The sequence below is a fragment of the Notamacropus eugenii genome, chromosome 2 (genome assembly GCF_028372415.1).
Source record: "Notamacropus eugenii isolate mMacEug1 chromosome 2, mMacEug1.pri_v2, whole genome shotgun sequence".
Taxonomy (NCBI): Eukaryota; Metazoa; Chordata; class Mammalia; order Diprotodontia; family Macropodidae; genus Notamacropus; species Notamacropus eugenii.
Genome location: NC_092873.1, coordinates 266,029,988 through 266,045,172, shown reverse-complemented (window position 1 = coordinate 266,045,172; position 15,185 = coordinate 266,029,988). Strand labels below are relative to the sequence as shown.

Sequence of the window (15,185 nt, the reverse complement as noted above, 5' to 3'; positions counted from 1 at the left end):
GTGGCCTCATTGGAGGCTGATCATGCTAGCTCTGCTATCTAGCACCTTTGTAACCAGGGCAAGTCATATCACCCTCGACTTCTTTCTCGGTAAAATGTGGGAGTTGGTCTAGATGACTGAAGTTTCCTTTCAGCTCTAAGTCCTATGGTCCTATAAATAATTTTTTTAAGCTTTGAATTAAAGTAGGTATTCCACTAATATTTGAAGGCAAACTAACACAGAAGAATTGTCACTGAATTTTAGGTACTCACCAGATGAACTACGTTATTTACCATTAAACACAGCACTCTATGAACCTCCCCTGGATCCTGAACTGCCTGCTTTAGACAGTGATGGAGATTCAGATGATGCAGAAGATGGTCGAGGCGATGAAAAACGAAAAAACAAAGGCACTTCGGTAAGATTAAGATTCTTTAGTGGATTAATGCTTCTCCTTTCTTGAAGTTTGATAATTGCTTTACTGTGAAAATTATGGCATTTTTATTGCTTAATGTTATGTCCAAATGTCATTATTTGTATTTTTCAGTTTTGAATAAGTGTAGGTTGTATATACTTTGGAGAAAGTTTGACAAATGCATGTATACGCAAACTATGGGGCACAACTGATAAATCTTGAGTCTTAGTCCTTTTCCTCACATTTTTGTTTGAAAGTCAGTCCTATTTGTAAAATGAGAAATAGAAGACATTCATTAAAACTGTTGAAAAATAGTTTACAATTTCATTAGATTCAATTTTAATAGCATTTAAAAATACCTCAGCACAACAAGCTTAAATCTTTTGAGATTAAAAAAATATATTTAATTGAGAATAGATTGCTCCACTTTTGGAGGCACAGTAACACCTTCAGACCACTAAAATTACATTAATGAAATAGTAGTAATAATGGAGTTTTGAGTCTATCTTTTTGAGTCTATCCTTCATCTCTAGGATATGTGCTTTTGAATTGTTTTCCAGGTAGCACTGAGGTATACCTTATGAACTTCCTTGCCTCAGGCCCAAAGGTATACACTTGCCAAGGGTTTAAGGTGTACTTTGAAACAGGGCAAAGTTTTCTGAATAGTTAAAGAAATTGAGTCCATTGCTTTGATTTCATTATACCATATCTTAACCAGGTAATATAACAGATCATAAATAAGCCATTCCAGGGAATCTAGTAGCCTGAAAGAATTAGTGTACCTCCCCAAATTAGCCATTTATTTCCTAGTCACTTATAGGTTTACTGCTTGAAGTTAATTATTTAAGTATAAAAAGTTGTGATGTTTTGGAAAGATTAGAGTAGCCTTTATAATCTCATTTCTTTTACTTCAGATTACATTTTACAATTTATAAAAACCTCAGAAAGTTCTTCGTAATCACCAGTGTGCTTTCTTGTATCCCATTGGTTTTTATTAAATTCAAAATAAAAATCTGTGTACATTATTTTAAAGTAGGAAAAAATATTCCAATCAGAAAGTTTAGTACATGTATAGCAAGAATAGTATAGAAAGTGGACTATAAACACATGAAATAATTCAGTTCTTTTTGCTAATTTATTTTCTATTGTCAGTGAACAAAAACAAAATCATAAATTAAGTTTTCCAGCAGACAAAATGTTTATTTAGCTTTTTTGCTAAATCAGGTAAGAAATGAAAGCAAAGTTCATTTATCTGAACTACTTCAGTTTCTATTGGAGTAGGGGGGAGGTGCTCTGTTTTGAATGTATTATAAAATGCTTAAAACCTTACCAAGATGGGAGAAACACCTTGTTTTTAAATTAAATAACCCTTTATGAACAACTTTTTTCATAATTAGATTCAAAACTCAAAAGAGAACCCATCTTCCTTCCAAAGAAATGTTCTGCTCTTTATATTTTAGGACAGCTCCTCTGGCAATGTATCTGAAGGTGAAAGCCCTACAGACAACCAGGAGGATTCTTTTCAGGGAAGACAGAAAACAAGAGATAAAACTGCTACGCCAAGAAAAGAGGGCTCCAAACGTTCTGTACTAGCCAAGTCAGTTCCTGGGTACAAGGTAGAAGAAAAAAGCCCCTGACTCAGCTTCTTTCTGACCAGCCTCTCTCCCTGAAATATTTAACTTTGGTTTTCAAAATATGGAACTTCTGCTTGCCGTACTTCACTAGCTGCTCCTCTGTGGTGTGTTCGATCTGTTTGCTTCCTTCCTTTTTGCTTTATTCACTGGGTGCTTTTCTGTTACTTTGGCTATTCAGTAGCTTTTGTTTCTGTATCTTAACAGATTATTATAGAGGATTTTTTCCCCTTAAAAATATCCAGGCAAGTATGCATTTACAATTTTTATTTTCTAGGCAATAATTTTACATTTATTTCATCTTTGCTTTAGGTAATGGTCATAGCCACCTGGCATTTAATACTCATCATTGCATATCAGTATTTAGAAGAGCCAAACCAATGCTATGCTGTAAAGTATCATAATACAGATGGATATATAGTTAGATTAATTATATTTCTAGAGTGCCTTTCACTGAGAAAATCCAAAATTAATTTAGTCTATAGAGTATTTTATCCACCAGCTAAGTGTAGCCACCTCTGGGGCAAAATAGCTATAGTATGTCAGACAGACTTCTATAAAATTTAACAAATACATAGTCTTATAGGAATGTAGTTCTGCATCACTGCAGTTTGAACTTAGTCCTATTCTTTGGTTTCAAAGTGGTCTCTTTGAACAGTGTATACAGAATGACAATTCAACTAAAGTGTTGAGTACACTCAAATTCTAAAATGAATTATCAGTATTAGGTTTAGATGGGGGACAGGGTAGAGGGAGAGAAAGATTGGGTGCTCTTTTGTAGTTTGAGATTAAGTATGGCATAAAAGGAGTTGGAGTTTAACTGTATAATTTTAAGTTTAGGGTAGTGATAAGGAAGATGGCATAATGCTTTTTATCTAAAGATATTTCAAAATGTTGGAAAATAGAGCTGAAATGTGAAAATAGATACATGATCCTTTTTTCACAGTGTTTAATAGTTTATTTAAAGTTGTACTGAAGGAAAGATAGGGAGCAAAGTGATCAGGAGGATTTATTGAGTAGAACTGTTAAATTTTGTTTTATAGGATTGTGAGTTGGGGGTCAATATTTCAGAAGAAAAAGTTTTAGCTGTGTATGGCTTTCCTCTTTTCTATGAGTATTTCCTTTTTTTTTTTTTTGGTTAAGCCAAACACCCACCAGCTATTTTGTAACTAATTGAAAAATGCTTCCATAGACCACTAAAGTGTGTGTTTTTACAGTCTCTAACAAACATGTTTTAAGCTTTAGCCAGTCTTCTGGGGGTGGCTTAAACATGTTGGAAATATGTAGTTTTTAACAATTACATTTTAACATATAGAACTTAACTAGTTATTTATTAAAGACTTAAATTTCTGCCCAGTAATTATAAGCGAATGAAATCCAAAGATGAATTTTAGAGAAGTGAATTTTCATGAGTAAGTACGTACTGCTGGTCCAATACAACTAAGAACTTCAGATGGAGAGTTAAGAGACTTAAAAAAAGCTCATTGTCCTATTTTAATTTAGTCTAATTCTTCTCAATTTTAAGTGATCTTTTTGAACATAAAGGGAGAATACTAGACTAATCATGGGTAAGAAAAAGGGGATTTGAAATAAATGTTAAACTATGTATGTAATACTACAGACTAAAAATGAAGACCTATTAATTTTAATACTATCATTGGTTTAATGGCTAAGAAACAGTTACATATTAACTCAAAAGTTCAGCACCCAAAGTTGTTAAACACATCATGGAGCATGTATGTGATGTCTTTCTTTGTACCTTTCAGTACTTAATGTTTCTGATACTTAAAAGATTGGAGTTCTGTTCATTGATTTCAGTGACAACTCTGAAGATAAAACAAGTATTCGAAACTTAGTAGATTTCAGTATGAACATGCTTAATAGAAGTTAACCTTGGTATGAAAAAAATGTTACCAGTATTGATTTGCCAGAATGTGCCTAAATGTTGGGGTACTTTTAGCTGAAGGCTCTATTTAGACTTTACAAGATGTGAGCTTTTAAAATTAGAATGTTTATGGTGTTTTGTCCTAGATTTCACTCATGCTTATCCTTAGTTTATAGGAAAGTATTCTCTAGGTTATATTAACCTGACAATACATCACAATTGTTAGGACACAAGACTACAAGTATATAATTAAAATCTATATTATGTTAGTACTGCTATGAAGGTTTCATTTAGCTTTTGGTTATTTTCCCCCCAAGCAGGAAAACTGTTATTTATGAAAAGCTTTTTTTGGAGGGGGGCAAGCCTCTTGAAAAGATGCTTAGGATTGTTAGAATATATATCATTTAATTTGTTGCTAATATGAAACTTTGATGTTGCTGCAACTAGTAGAAATAAGACTTACTATCCCAATTGGCCACCACAGGGTTCTATTCTCTGAATCTTCAGGAGAGTTTTGCACATTATTACCTTTGTCACTCACCCCTACAATCCATTGAGAAACTAGATCCCCAGAACATTTTATATTAATTTTATGTGAAAATCCTACAGGCAAGCAGTCTGACTTCTTATAGAACTCAAAATGATTGAATGCGTAGACTATTTGTTTGAGACTAAGCTAAAGCAGCAGCACAGAAAACTCCACGAAGGTCTCTCTCTCACTTTTCACTCTCATTCTCTTGGTCTCTCATGGTCTCTCATTTTCTTTCATCACTTTCTCTCCCCCTCCCTCCTTTAAATTTTTTTTTTTTATCAAGATGAAGACCATTGGGTATTGGGTAAGATGACATCAAGCTTAAGAGTACACTTACAATTTTCCTGGTATCTTCTAGTTTTTTCATGTATTTTTATGATTGTAGAACTTGAATTGCTCTGGAATGTGACTATATTTAGCTTTGCATTCTATTTCTTTTGCATTGTTTTGTAAAGGAGCTCCTATAACTGAAGAAACCTTTCTTAGAATTTAATATTATGGGGGTAGTACTTCACTGTTTTTAGTGAAACATGTTAGAGAGAACTGAAATAGTATGCTAGTATCTTACTTTAAATTTCAAGTATTAAAAATAAACATACCTGGTACATGTAGCAAACAGGTACAATAACCAAAATTCTCCTTAGCTTTGGTGGATTGAGAGGAAATTTTCCTGCTATATATTATGGCAGTTACAGACTCAATCATATCTGAACTAGAATTTGGATTAGAGAAGTGCACTTGCTAGCTAATTTTTAGAGTTTTTGTTTCATTTCACTTTAGGAAAATACGAAAACTTTATGCATAGAATGTAGGAGTAACAACAGAGGGTAAAACACTGCCAGACTGAGGTTGGAGCTGACACTATCCTTTTGTTGGGGGGAGCCAGGGTATAAAGAATAGACATAGAGGAGATGTAGAATAGGTAACAGTAAAGTTTTATATGTATGTTTTCACTTCCATGATATTTATTATTTTGTAGAGACATTTGTGAATGTTTAGATTATTTTATTGTTTTTATTATATTTATGTATAATACAGGTTGACTGCTTTTTTTAAATAAATAAGCAAAAAATTCCTTATGAATGCCTCTGTCATCTTTTGCCAAGGAATATAACATTTAAAAGAGCTTTTAAACAGTGGACAAACTTTTCAGGCCTTTCAGCTTTATCAAGGTGACAAAACAAGTCTTTCAAAATTTGTCAAAAGATTGGAAATTTGGGAATGACTAGATATGGAGCTCCTCAGGGTATTTGGTGTCATATGAATGAGAACTTAAAAACTTAAGACATTGGAACAGTTTTAATCAAAGGGGGCTTAAACAGTTTTTCATTTAGTAATTTGCTTTCCCTTTTCTGAAGCTTAAAAACTTGTTCTCTACCAACTTTATCCTTTTCCAGTTGGTCACACCTTCCCTTTCTTCTCCCTCCACTGAATGTGGACCATGTTTCTTTATTTTCAACTGTTTGTTTGGTACCAACAAATGTTGGTAAAAGATTTAAATTGCATTCTACTGCTTTTTGGGTATGATTGCAGCAGGAGAACAAAAATATAGAATTCTGGTTATGTGTAATGTGTATGTGTGTGTGTATATATATGTATATATGTGTGTATATATATGTATATATTACTATAAAGTATATTTAAATCCCCGACACTTTTCATTGGATTATGCATTATAAAGTGAAGTAGGACAAACTGTGACACTAAAACTACTTTGTCTATCTTGATGAACAACTTAAACTTTTTTTTGTTCTCATTTTTTTTGCGAAAGCAAGTTAAGGATGGCTGGCTCATTCTCTACGGGTTTTTATCACAAGTAACTAAAAATACTAGTGTGCCTTGCCTTTCTGAAGATTTCTTTTTTCCCTTCCAAATGTATGGTACACAGAACTGAATCTTTTTTTTCTCTTTTAGTTTATGGATTTGTGCAGTACGCACATCTAATTTTCACATAAAGAGACATTTTGCAAATGACAGTATAGTCATGAAGCCATTCTGAGTTTAAAATGTTAAAAAGTGTTTTCATTTTGTAATTTAATTTCTTGTATAGATTGATTGCAATTAATTTTGGATATATGACCAAAAAAACCCTAGATATTACCCAGTCATGTAATATCATTTACTTGGAAATTTTATAAAACCTAGGACTTTTTATTCTACAATGGGAAGAATAATTTCCAGATAACATTTTCATTTGCTTACCAAAATTTTACATTGTTAATTGGAAGGAGGAAAGCACAACATAATGTTATATTTTCCTTCAAATCCTTGATACAAATTAGTTTCTCTGGTACTTGAGGAGTGTAAATTGCTACATTCAGTCTTAACATGAGCATCATAATATTACCTACAATTAAAATTAAAATCCACGACCTCAATTAGTTGGTCATATTATGTTGCAGACCTATTCATGTTGAGCTATATCGTACAAAAAAGTTCCTCTTTAGCAAATTACCACAGTAAAAGTAAGGAGATACATTAAAATTCCTTTTAAACCCATACTAAGTTCTTCTGGCATGAATTTATAGCCCTCTTCTACCCTTCCAGCCAAAGGTCATTCCAAATGCTATGTGTGGGATTTGTCTGAAGGGTAAGGAGTCCAACAAGAAAGGAAAGGCTGAATCACTTATACACTGCTCCCAATGTGAGAATAGTGGTAAGTATTGATGTATCTTTTAAATTTTTAAGTGCTATGGTTCATTGTTTCAAAAAAGTTTGTTTTCTGTCTCAGTTGAGCTAATAGTATCAAGTATAGAGAATACTTTAAAAGTACATACAAGGTTTCATTTCCTTCAAATAGTCTTGACATAATGGCTTTCCAGCAAAAATCATCCCTTTTTATAATTGAATATTTATATTAATAAAACAGTGGAAAATATGAAATTTGTGTCAAATATTACTAATATTGGTTTTGATTTAGGCCACCCTTCTTGCCTGGACATGACTATGGAGCTTGTTTCTATAATTAAGACCTACCCATGGCAGTGTATGGAATGTAAAACATGCATTATATGTGGACAGCCCCACCACGAAGAAGAAATGATGTTCTGTGATGTATGTGACAGAGGCTATCACACTTTTTGTGTGGGGCTTGGTGCTATTCCATCAGGTAATCAAACAGGATCAGTTTTAGCATTTTGTTGAAATAGAACCTTCCAACATTGCTCAAGACTAAGTAGAAACATAGATTGTCATTAAACTCAATGAAGGTGGAGGCCATGTCTTTGTATCTCCTTCAGTGCTAAATCTAGTGTTTTTTACTCAGTAGGTACCAAAATATTCAGTGATGAAATCAAGACTGCTTATTAAATTATATTATCCACTTATTTATCATGAAGCATTGTAGGCAATTGCTTAAACTATGTATTGGTAAGATTTCCATTAAAGGATTACTAGAAATTTACCTGACAAAATAAGAAACACTGTCCTAAAACCATTCTGGAAATCTATTAAGAAACAGAGTTTAAGTACTAAAATGTTATTCAAAAATGTCAATTTTGAAATGGCCAAAGAGTATCAGTTTCAAAACCTTGTGAATTTTATTTTTGTAAACTTTCACTTGCCTAGTTTAATATTTTAGCTTCATACTAATGTAATGAAACAATACTGTTTCACATTCTTTTATATGTTTTGAAAAACTTATTGAAGCAGCACAGTAGCTTCAAATGGTGTAAGGATAGACTGAAACTTAAATAAGACACCTTTTACTGTGGTAACTTGATGCAAATTAAAACAAATACATGTGTAATTTTGTTTTAGGTTCATGTAATTTTTGAACCTTTTTTGCATAATTTTCAAAAAATTTCAGTGTAAAATATGACTGAAAGTAAAGATGTCCAGAAATTACACTAAAGAGCTGAACAACTTGTATATTATTTCAAGCACCACAGTAAGTTGATATATTAAGTACAGAATGCAGCACATTCATGCATGGTGCTGTGATGGTGCAGTTATGTATTGGATGCGTTAAAATATTATAAAAACAGAGTAGCCATGCTCTGAGAACGCTGTGGAGGCATGCACATCAGTAATCCACAAGAAAGTTGAACAGGACAGCTGAAGCAAAATTCGATCAAAAGCCTTATTCCAAGATTTTTATTTACTGAGCTTTATAAGAATGATAATTTCTGAAAATATTTAAAACATTCCTTTGGGTCCATGCAACAATATAGCACTAAATGTAGCATCGGTAATTCAGTCAGTTTGCATAATTTGTAATGAATTCTATACTATAGAAACTCATGTTATATTGAAAATTGTGGTGTTTTTTTTTCTGTAAGGCAGCTTCACATTTTTCTGCTTAATATTTTTCTCCCTTGTGTCAAGGACCATCATTAGTGACTTGATATAAGGGAAAAGATTTTAAACATGTTCTGATTAGATGTTATTACAAGTAAAATTCTTTGTATATTAATAAAAAATTTTTCTCCTAGGTCGCTGGATTTGTGATTGTTGTCAAAGAGCTCCCCCAACACCCAGGAGAGGGGGCAGAAGGGGAAAAACCAGCAAGGAGGGATAAAATTACAATTTTTACTGATACTGTTATTTGCATTGTGAAAATTTTGGTGCCAATTTACCACTTTGTGAAACACACTTCCTCATATTGTTGTCAATAAAGCATTTTTTCAATTTTTAACTATGTATTTAAGTTCTATGAGTTGACTTATTTCTAGAAAGTTATAGCATACTTCTCCATAAGCCTTATTTTACCTATAAATTCTATATAATATACAAAATTAATCTTTCTGAAAATTCAATGAAAGGAATGTTTAAAAAGTGAATTTTTAGAAATTGATCACATTTTATTAAGAAGTCTAAACTTACAGGTTCCCTCATTTTTCCCTTATTTTAGATATTCAGTTGTGGACTACTAGTTGAATTTAGTTATAAATGTGCAATTTAATAATTCAACTGTGATTTATAACTATTTTCAAATAGTAGTCCAGTGCCATAGGCAAAAAACAATAGGATAAAATTAAGGAAATTGTAATTTTTAGACAAAATAAGTCTCAATGATCAACTTTCAAAGCATATACTAAATAAAATTATTTTTAATTAACACAACTGGTGTAAGGGAAAGCAAACTGAACTGGATGGAGACTTGGGGTCTGTAGAAGTGGCCTGATACTAACTTAACCAACTTTGTGGTCTTGGTTCCCCAGAAATCCCTTAGCTTCTGTGAGACAGAAAACTGTCTCTCTCAGGCCTCTTCCAGTTTTAAAATTGTGATTTCATGAAGTCTCAGCACTGTTTCAATTATTGTACAGAATAACCCTAGGTGACAATTCTGATCACAGCTGAACTTTTGCTTTATTATTCTACGATTCCTGAGAAAGTCTGGAAGTTTATGCTGGGTTCAAAGGTAGTTCTAGCTTCACTCCAACTTACTGTTGCTAATGCCTCTACTTTGTAAATTGCCTGGAAACTGCAGCAAAATATGTAGTTAGGTTCATTATTTTCTTGGGCAGTGTGGGAGTAAAATGAGATTTACTTCAGATATATTACTACTCTGCATTTAAAAACTGATCAGCTTAACTTGCAAATTATAATGATCCATAAATAGTTTAAGTAGTGTAAAAATTTTAGAAAGTTAAATTTTAATAAAAATTTTGCAAGTCTTTATGAAATCTGCACTACAAGTTGTTTTACATAAGACTACTGCCATACTTAAATGAATCGCCTGACAAACTGTTAAATGACTTCATTTAAGCATCTTTTATTGTACATTCTCCATTTATATGAACTCTTCTTTCTTTAAAGAAAACTACAAATCTTGTGCTTGCTGCTCTTACTTTGGGGGGAATTACGATACAAAACTAAATATGGCTTTTTTTCCCCCACCCACCCACCATAAAAAAAGGTACCCCGAACCCTATTTCCTGAAACATATAAAAAGTAGCAATGTTCACAGCAAACCACAAACCACTTCACAGGTTAAGGGTGTTGTATTCCAGTGTGCATGTCTGTCCAATGATATTAAAAAAGAACCTCAAGTATTAGTTTCAAAATGCCAATTATTATTGTCCAAACGATGGATTCTTCATCTTGAGACGTATCTTCTGGAGTATAAGGCTGCTTTTGGCTTGTAGCTTTACCATCTGTGGCGTAAGTCGCTTCACCAAATGGATATTCTACAACCGATCTATCATAATATACTTTCATTTCAAATTCACTCTCAAGGTGAGATGGATGTCCATAGATACCTATTCCCACTGGGCGCTGGAAGTGTCCTGGCACGAAAACAACATCCTGGCCACAAGTTACGGACTGTAATTCATACTCATCAAAACTTGGGTGAAGGGTGGTATCGGATACATACAAATCAGCATCACCCTTCAAACTTTTCATTTGCAGAACTATTTTCCCTTCATGATTTAGTCTCAAATAGCTATAATTTCCAGCTCCAATCTGACCCTGAACCACGTGCAGGAGAATCCACTGTTCGGGCACCTCCTCCTCCTCAGTGCTGTACACGAAGGACAGGACTTGGGACGTTAGGAGGACCAGAAGGGCTTTCTTCCAGGGTTTTGCCATAATTGCTGAGGGCTTAGTAGCAAAAGAATTTATCTGTCATCTGTAAACGTCCTGTTAACATAAAACAAAATGATCACCAACAACCTAGGTAGAGCGACAATCGACAAACGCTAAACTGAATGATTTGGCCAAAAAACCAAATAACAAAAGCCCCAAACCACTTGGCCGACTTTCCCTCCACGATGACATTATCTAGAGGACGGAGACAGAACGCTGGCAAGCTTTCTCCATTCTAGAAACAAAAGCCTTCAACAACGAAGGGGGAGGGGGAGCTTGCAGACTTTCCCCTTCACCTCCGACAGCTGCGAGCACCGGACAAGAGCACGGGCTCCCCACCCCCCGGGGGGAGGTCAGGGGGCCGCGACCTGGTTTGCAGGGACTTCGTGGGAGGGCTCGGGCCCGGCAGGAACAGTCTGTCGCGGGTGGCTCGCGGCTCCCTTTCCACGCAGGCAGCACTGGGAGGATTCTCGGATGGCCACCGCCCGCGGGCCGAGGCCCAACCTGAGCCGTCCCAGGATGCGGGGACCGCGGCTCGGAGAAGGCCGGGTGGGCAGCGGCCGCTCAGGCCAGACCGGCGGTGGGCGCGGCTCGACCGACTGGGGGTTTACGCCGGAAAGTGGTGGCCTGGCGTCCCGGCGGCACCAACAGCTCGGGTGCCAGGGACGGCGACAGGGCTCTCCCCAACAGCGACCCCAGAGAACCAAGTCCTCCGCGGGTTGAGTCTCACCGCCGCTCCCCGGAGCTCGGCGCGCCCCGTCGGCACCATCTGGTCCAGGAGCAGCCGCGGCCGCAGCGGCGGACCAATGGACCGGAAATAGGAGAGGCCGACAGCCACCTCTCGCGAGAACCAGAGGGAAGCTGGGGGCCGGAAGAGGAGAAGGAGGGCGGGGCGCGGGAGAAGGAACGCGTTTCGGTAACCCCGGGAGACCGGTGAGGATGGGCGGCGATTGGAGGAAGAAAGTGGTGGGTGGAGAAATGTCTGGTCTGGCTGGCTGGAGCCAAGACCCGGACAAAGATTACAGGCACGACACCGGAACTGGGGCCAGGATCGTCCAGGGCTAGGACATTAAACTTTCCGAGACGCCTCGAGCCCGGTTCACTGCAGCATCTTCCTGGAGTTCGGTTGTGTTGTCCTTGTGTCGGAAAGCGTGAGACTGCAAACAAGAATGCCCCCTTTTTTCCTGTGCCTGCTGGATGTTAGATGTCTTTCAACACTGGGCCTTTTGCAGACCACCCCCATTCCCCGCCCATTCTGTCTGTGTGTCTGTCATCTCTGTCTCTAACCCACGTCTCCTAGAAAAACCTCTCCCTCTCTCCTTGGGCAGGCTAGAGTAGCCCAGGGTGTAAATGAACATTACTTACATGATCAGGGGTTTTGTGTGCGTCATGGGCCCCCTGGACTCCTCATAATAATATTTTTAGATGCATAAAACTAAACACATAGGGTTACAAAGGAAGCCAATTTTAAAGAAATACCTATCTAAAAAAAAAGTTCATGGAACCCACATTAAGAACTCGTGATATACTCATGCACAGAAAGTCTTGGTTCATATGCCCAAAGGGTATAGCTTTTGATCCATCAATACTGATGTTAGATCTGCATCCCAAAAAGTTCATAAAAATAGGGAAAGGACCCACATATACAAAAGTATTTATACCAGCTCTTTTTATGGTGGCCAAGAATTGGAAGTTGAGGGGATGCCCATCATTTGGGGAATGGCTGAAAAAGGTGAGGTGAGTGTAATAGAATACTGTTGTTCCATAAGAAATGATGAGCAGGTGGACTTCTGAAAACCTGGAAACACTTGCATGAACTGATGCTGAGTGAGGTGAGCAGAATCAGGAAAACATTGTACGCTTTAACAGAAACATTAGCAATGCAATGATCTAAGACAGTTCCAAAAAAACTCATGGTAGAAAATGCCATCCACATCCAGAAAAAGAACTATGCAGGTGAAAGCATACTATTTTTCTTTTTTTTCTTTCTCGTGATTTTTCCCTTTGGTTCTTATTCTTCTGTACAACATGACTAATGTGAAAATAATTTAATATGATTGTACATGTATGACCTATATCAGATTGCATGCCATCTTGGTGAGGGGAGAGGAGAGGGAGAGGTTGGAAATTTAAAACTCTAAATCTTATAAAAGTGAATGTTGAAAACTAAAAATAAATATTTTAAAAAAGAAAATAATAGTTCGGGTAAAACCTTGAACAACTTTCAGTTGTTAAAACAATCCTCTGAGATAAATTGCTCAAGTAATATTAATTTCATTTTTATGGACTGAGTTAGAATGCTGGTCTTGGAGTCAGGAAGACCTGGGTTCAGATCTCATCTCTTAGGCAAGTCATTTCATCTCTAAGTGCTTCAGGCAAACTCCTGGACTTTTTTCTTTACTTATAGATAGATTCTAGATCTCCCTGATTCCACTACATTTTACTGTAGTCCCAATTAGACTGGAAATGTCTTTGATCAGGAAATAGTGTGTTAAAGGCAACACAAATATAATCTCTCCAAGAAAAATAAGGCATGCCCTATAAATAGTGATGTAATTCCCTGGGGGAGGAGCATGAGTTCTGCTATCTATCTCAAAAGACTATTCTAGTTGCCCTGCAAGCTTTTCTTTTCCTAGTGGCTTTATTTTCACTCTTGAGAAAGTCTTTGGATTGCTATGGGCTTTAACTCCAGAATGAAACTGCTTTTTTGGATCAGATCGTGTCCTTGAAATGTATCTGCATGTGGGAATTTCTGTGACTTATTTTTCCCATAAGAAAATTTTCCCTTCTCAAAGGAAAAGCTTTTATCCCCTTAGCAGGGATCTCCTGGGTGTGTACGTGTGGGGTAGGGGGGTGCATAGGTACTGGATGTTTACTGGATGATTTGAAGACAATGATCTCCTGAGCAACCATCTCTACTAGAATCAGATTTTGGCTTTATAATTCCAAGCTGCATTGGAACAGGCATTTTAAAAACATATTGAAACAGAAAACAAGGGCTCATGGACAGCTGTGTTCATGTTCATGCACAGATGCATACTAATTACTCATTTAGAAGGGATTATGAATCACTAGATATAGGGGAAGTCCTTGGCTACTCTCCAAGGTTCCCTGTCCACCTCCTTCCTGCCCCACCTCCCAGGTAATTTCTTTAACCATGCCCAGCTGTGACACAGGGTCAGTGACAGGAAAATGGAAAAGAGAGGCAGGTGCCCTTCTAGTACCTAGATCCAGAAAGTAATGTTAATGTAGGTGGAGGACAGGATGCAAAGTGTGGTAGGCCACCATGTGCCAACATGGGCCACCATGAAAACAGAGCTAGAGAACAACATGCAAGGTATTAGGGGAAAATGCTTTCTTTGCTCCTGAAGCTGAGAAACTACAGAGTAGCCAACTACAGAGTATGGAGAGTTGAAGTGATTTACCCAAAGTCACCCAGCTAGAAAATGGCAAAGTCAGAGTTCAGAACCAGCTCTTTCGGATTCTGAATTCTTGCTCCTTGCCCACAGCTACCTGTGCCTGTTCGTGAGATCTGACCAATAACACCATGCTCTTGCCTTTCTATCAGCAACTTTTAATTTGTACTGTTACTCTGTGACATGTTCACCCTAGTTATAGAAAATCCTGACTATGCCACTGCATAAAATCCACTGCATGTCTTGTAGACACAGCATGAATCCCAATTCACAGAATTTCAGAGTCTAAAGGAAACTCAAACACCACCTAGACCAATCCATACTGGAAAAAGGCTCCCACTTCAACATTACTCCATAAGTGGTCATCCAGCATTCACTTGAAGATCCCATTGAAACTAATTTCTCCTCTTAACTTTGTGTGTTTGTCCTTCGTTGCTGAAGAAGACCATGCCATCAGAAAATGATGACATGCCTTGTACTTGACTTTGTTTTGAGTGAGGGAGGACAGTGCAGATCACCAGTCTCACTTCTCCTCCAGAGCCATCTGAATCTAATGACCAGACATTCATCAGGATGACCCAGGATGAGGCAGTTGGAGTTAAGTGACTTGCCCAAGGTCACACAACTAGTGAGTGTCAAGTGTCTGAGGTGAGATTTGAACTCAGGTCCTCCTGACTCCTGCACTGGTACTCTATCCACTGCACCACCTAGTTGTCCCCCTCTTAACTTTACTGTTTCTGTTAATAACTATATCATTTCCCCAGTAACCCAGATTCTTGAAATTTCAATCACCTCT

General features: G+C 36.8%; 2 protein-coding genes across 6 annotated transcripts in view; one reads left to right on the top strand and one right to left on the bottom strand.

The window, feature by feature from the left end:
• Positions 1-9,078, top strand: part of PHF10 (PHD finger protein 10) — a 32,967-nt gene extending 23,889 nt beyond the window's left edge. For all 5 annotated transcript variants that reach the window (XM_072643940.1, XM_072643939.1, XM_072643943.1 and 2 more), the window contains 5 exons: positions 244-397; positions 1,855-2,010; positions 6,990-7,098; positions 7,363-7,551; positions 8,876-9,078. In XM_072643940.1, coding sequence (XP_072500041.1) covers positions 244-397; positions 1,855-2,010; positions 6,990-7,098; positions 7,363-7,551; positions 8,876-8,961 — 694 coding nt within the window. In that variant the 3' untranslated portion in view covers positions 8,962-9,078. The remainder of the gene's footprint in view (positions 1-243; positions 398-1,854; positions 2,011-6,989; positions 7,099-7,362; positions 7,552-8,875) is intronic.
• Positions 9,079-10,138: 1,060 nt separating this feature from the next.
• On the bottom strand, positions 10,139-11,601 carry C2H6orf120 (chromosome 2 C6orf120 homolog). Its single transcript, XM_072643944.1, has 2 exons — positions 11,342-11,601; positions 10,139-11,027 (listed from the first exon to the last, which is right to left on the bottom strand). Exon 2 carries the CDS (start codon positions 10,974-10,976, stop codon positions 10,419-10,421), a length of 558 nt encoding a protein of 185 aa, XP_072500045.1. The 5' UTR covers positions 10,977-11,027; positions 11,342-11,601; the 3' UTR covers positions 10,139-10,418.
• Positions 11,602-15,185: the final 3,584 nt, after the last annotated feature.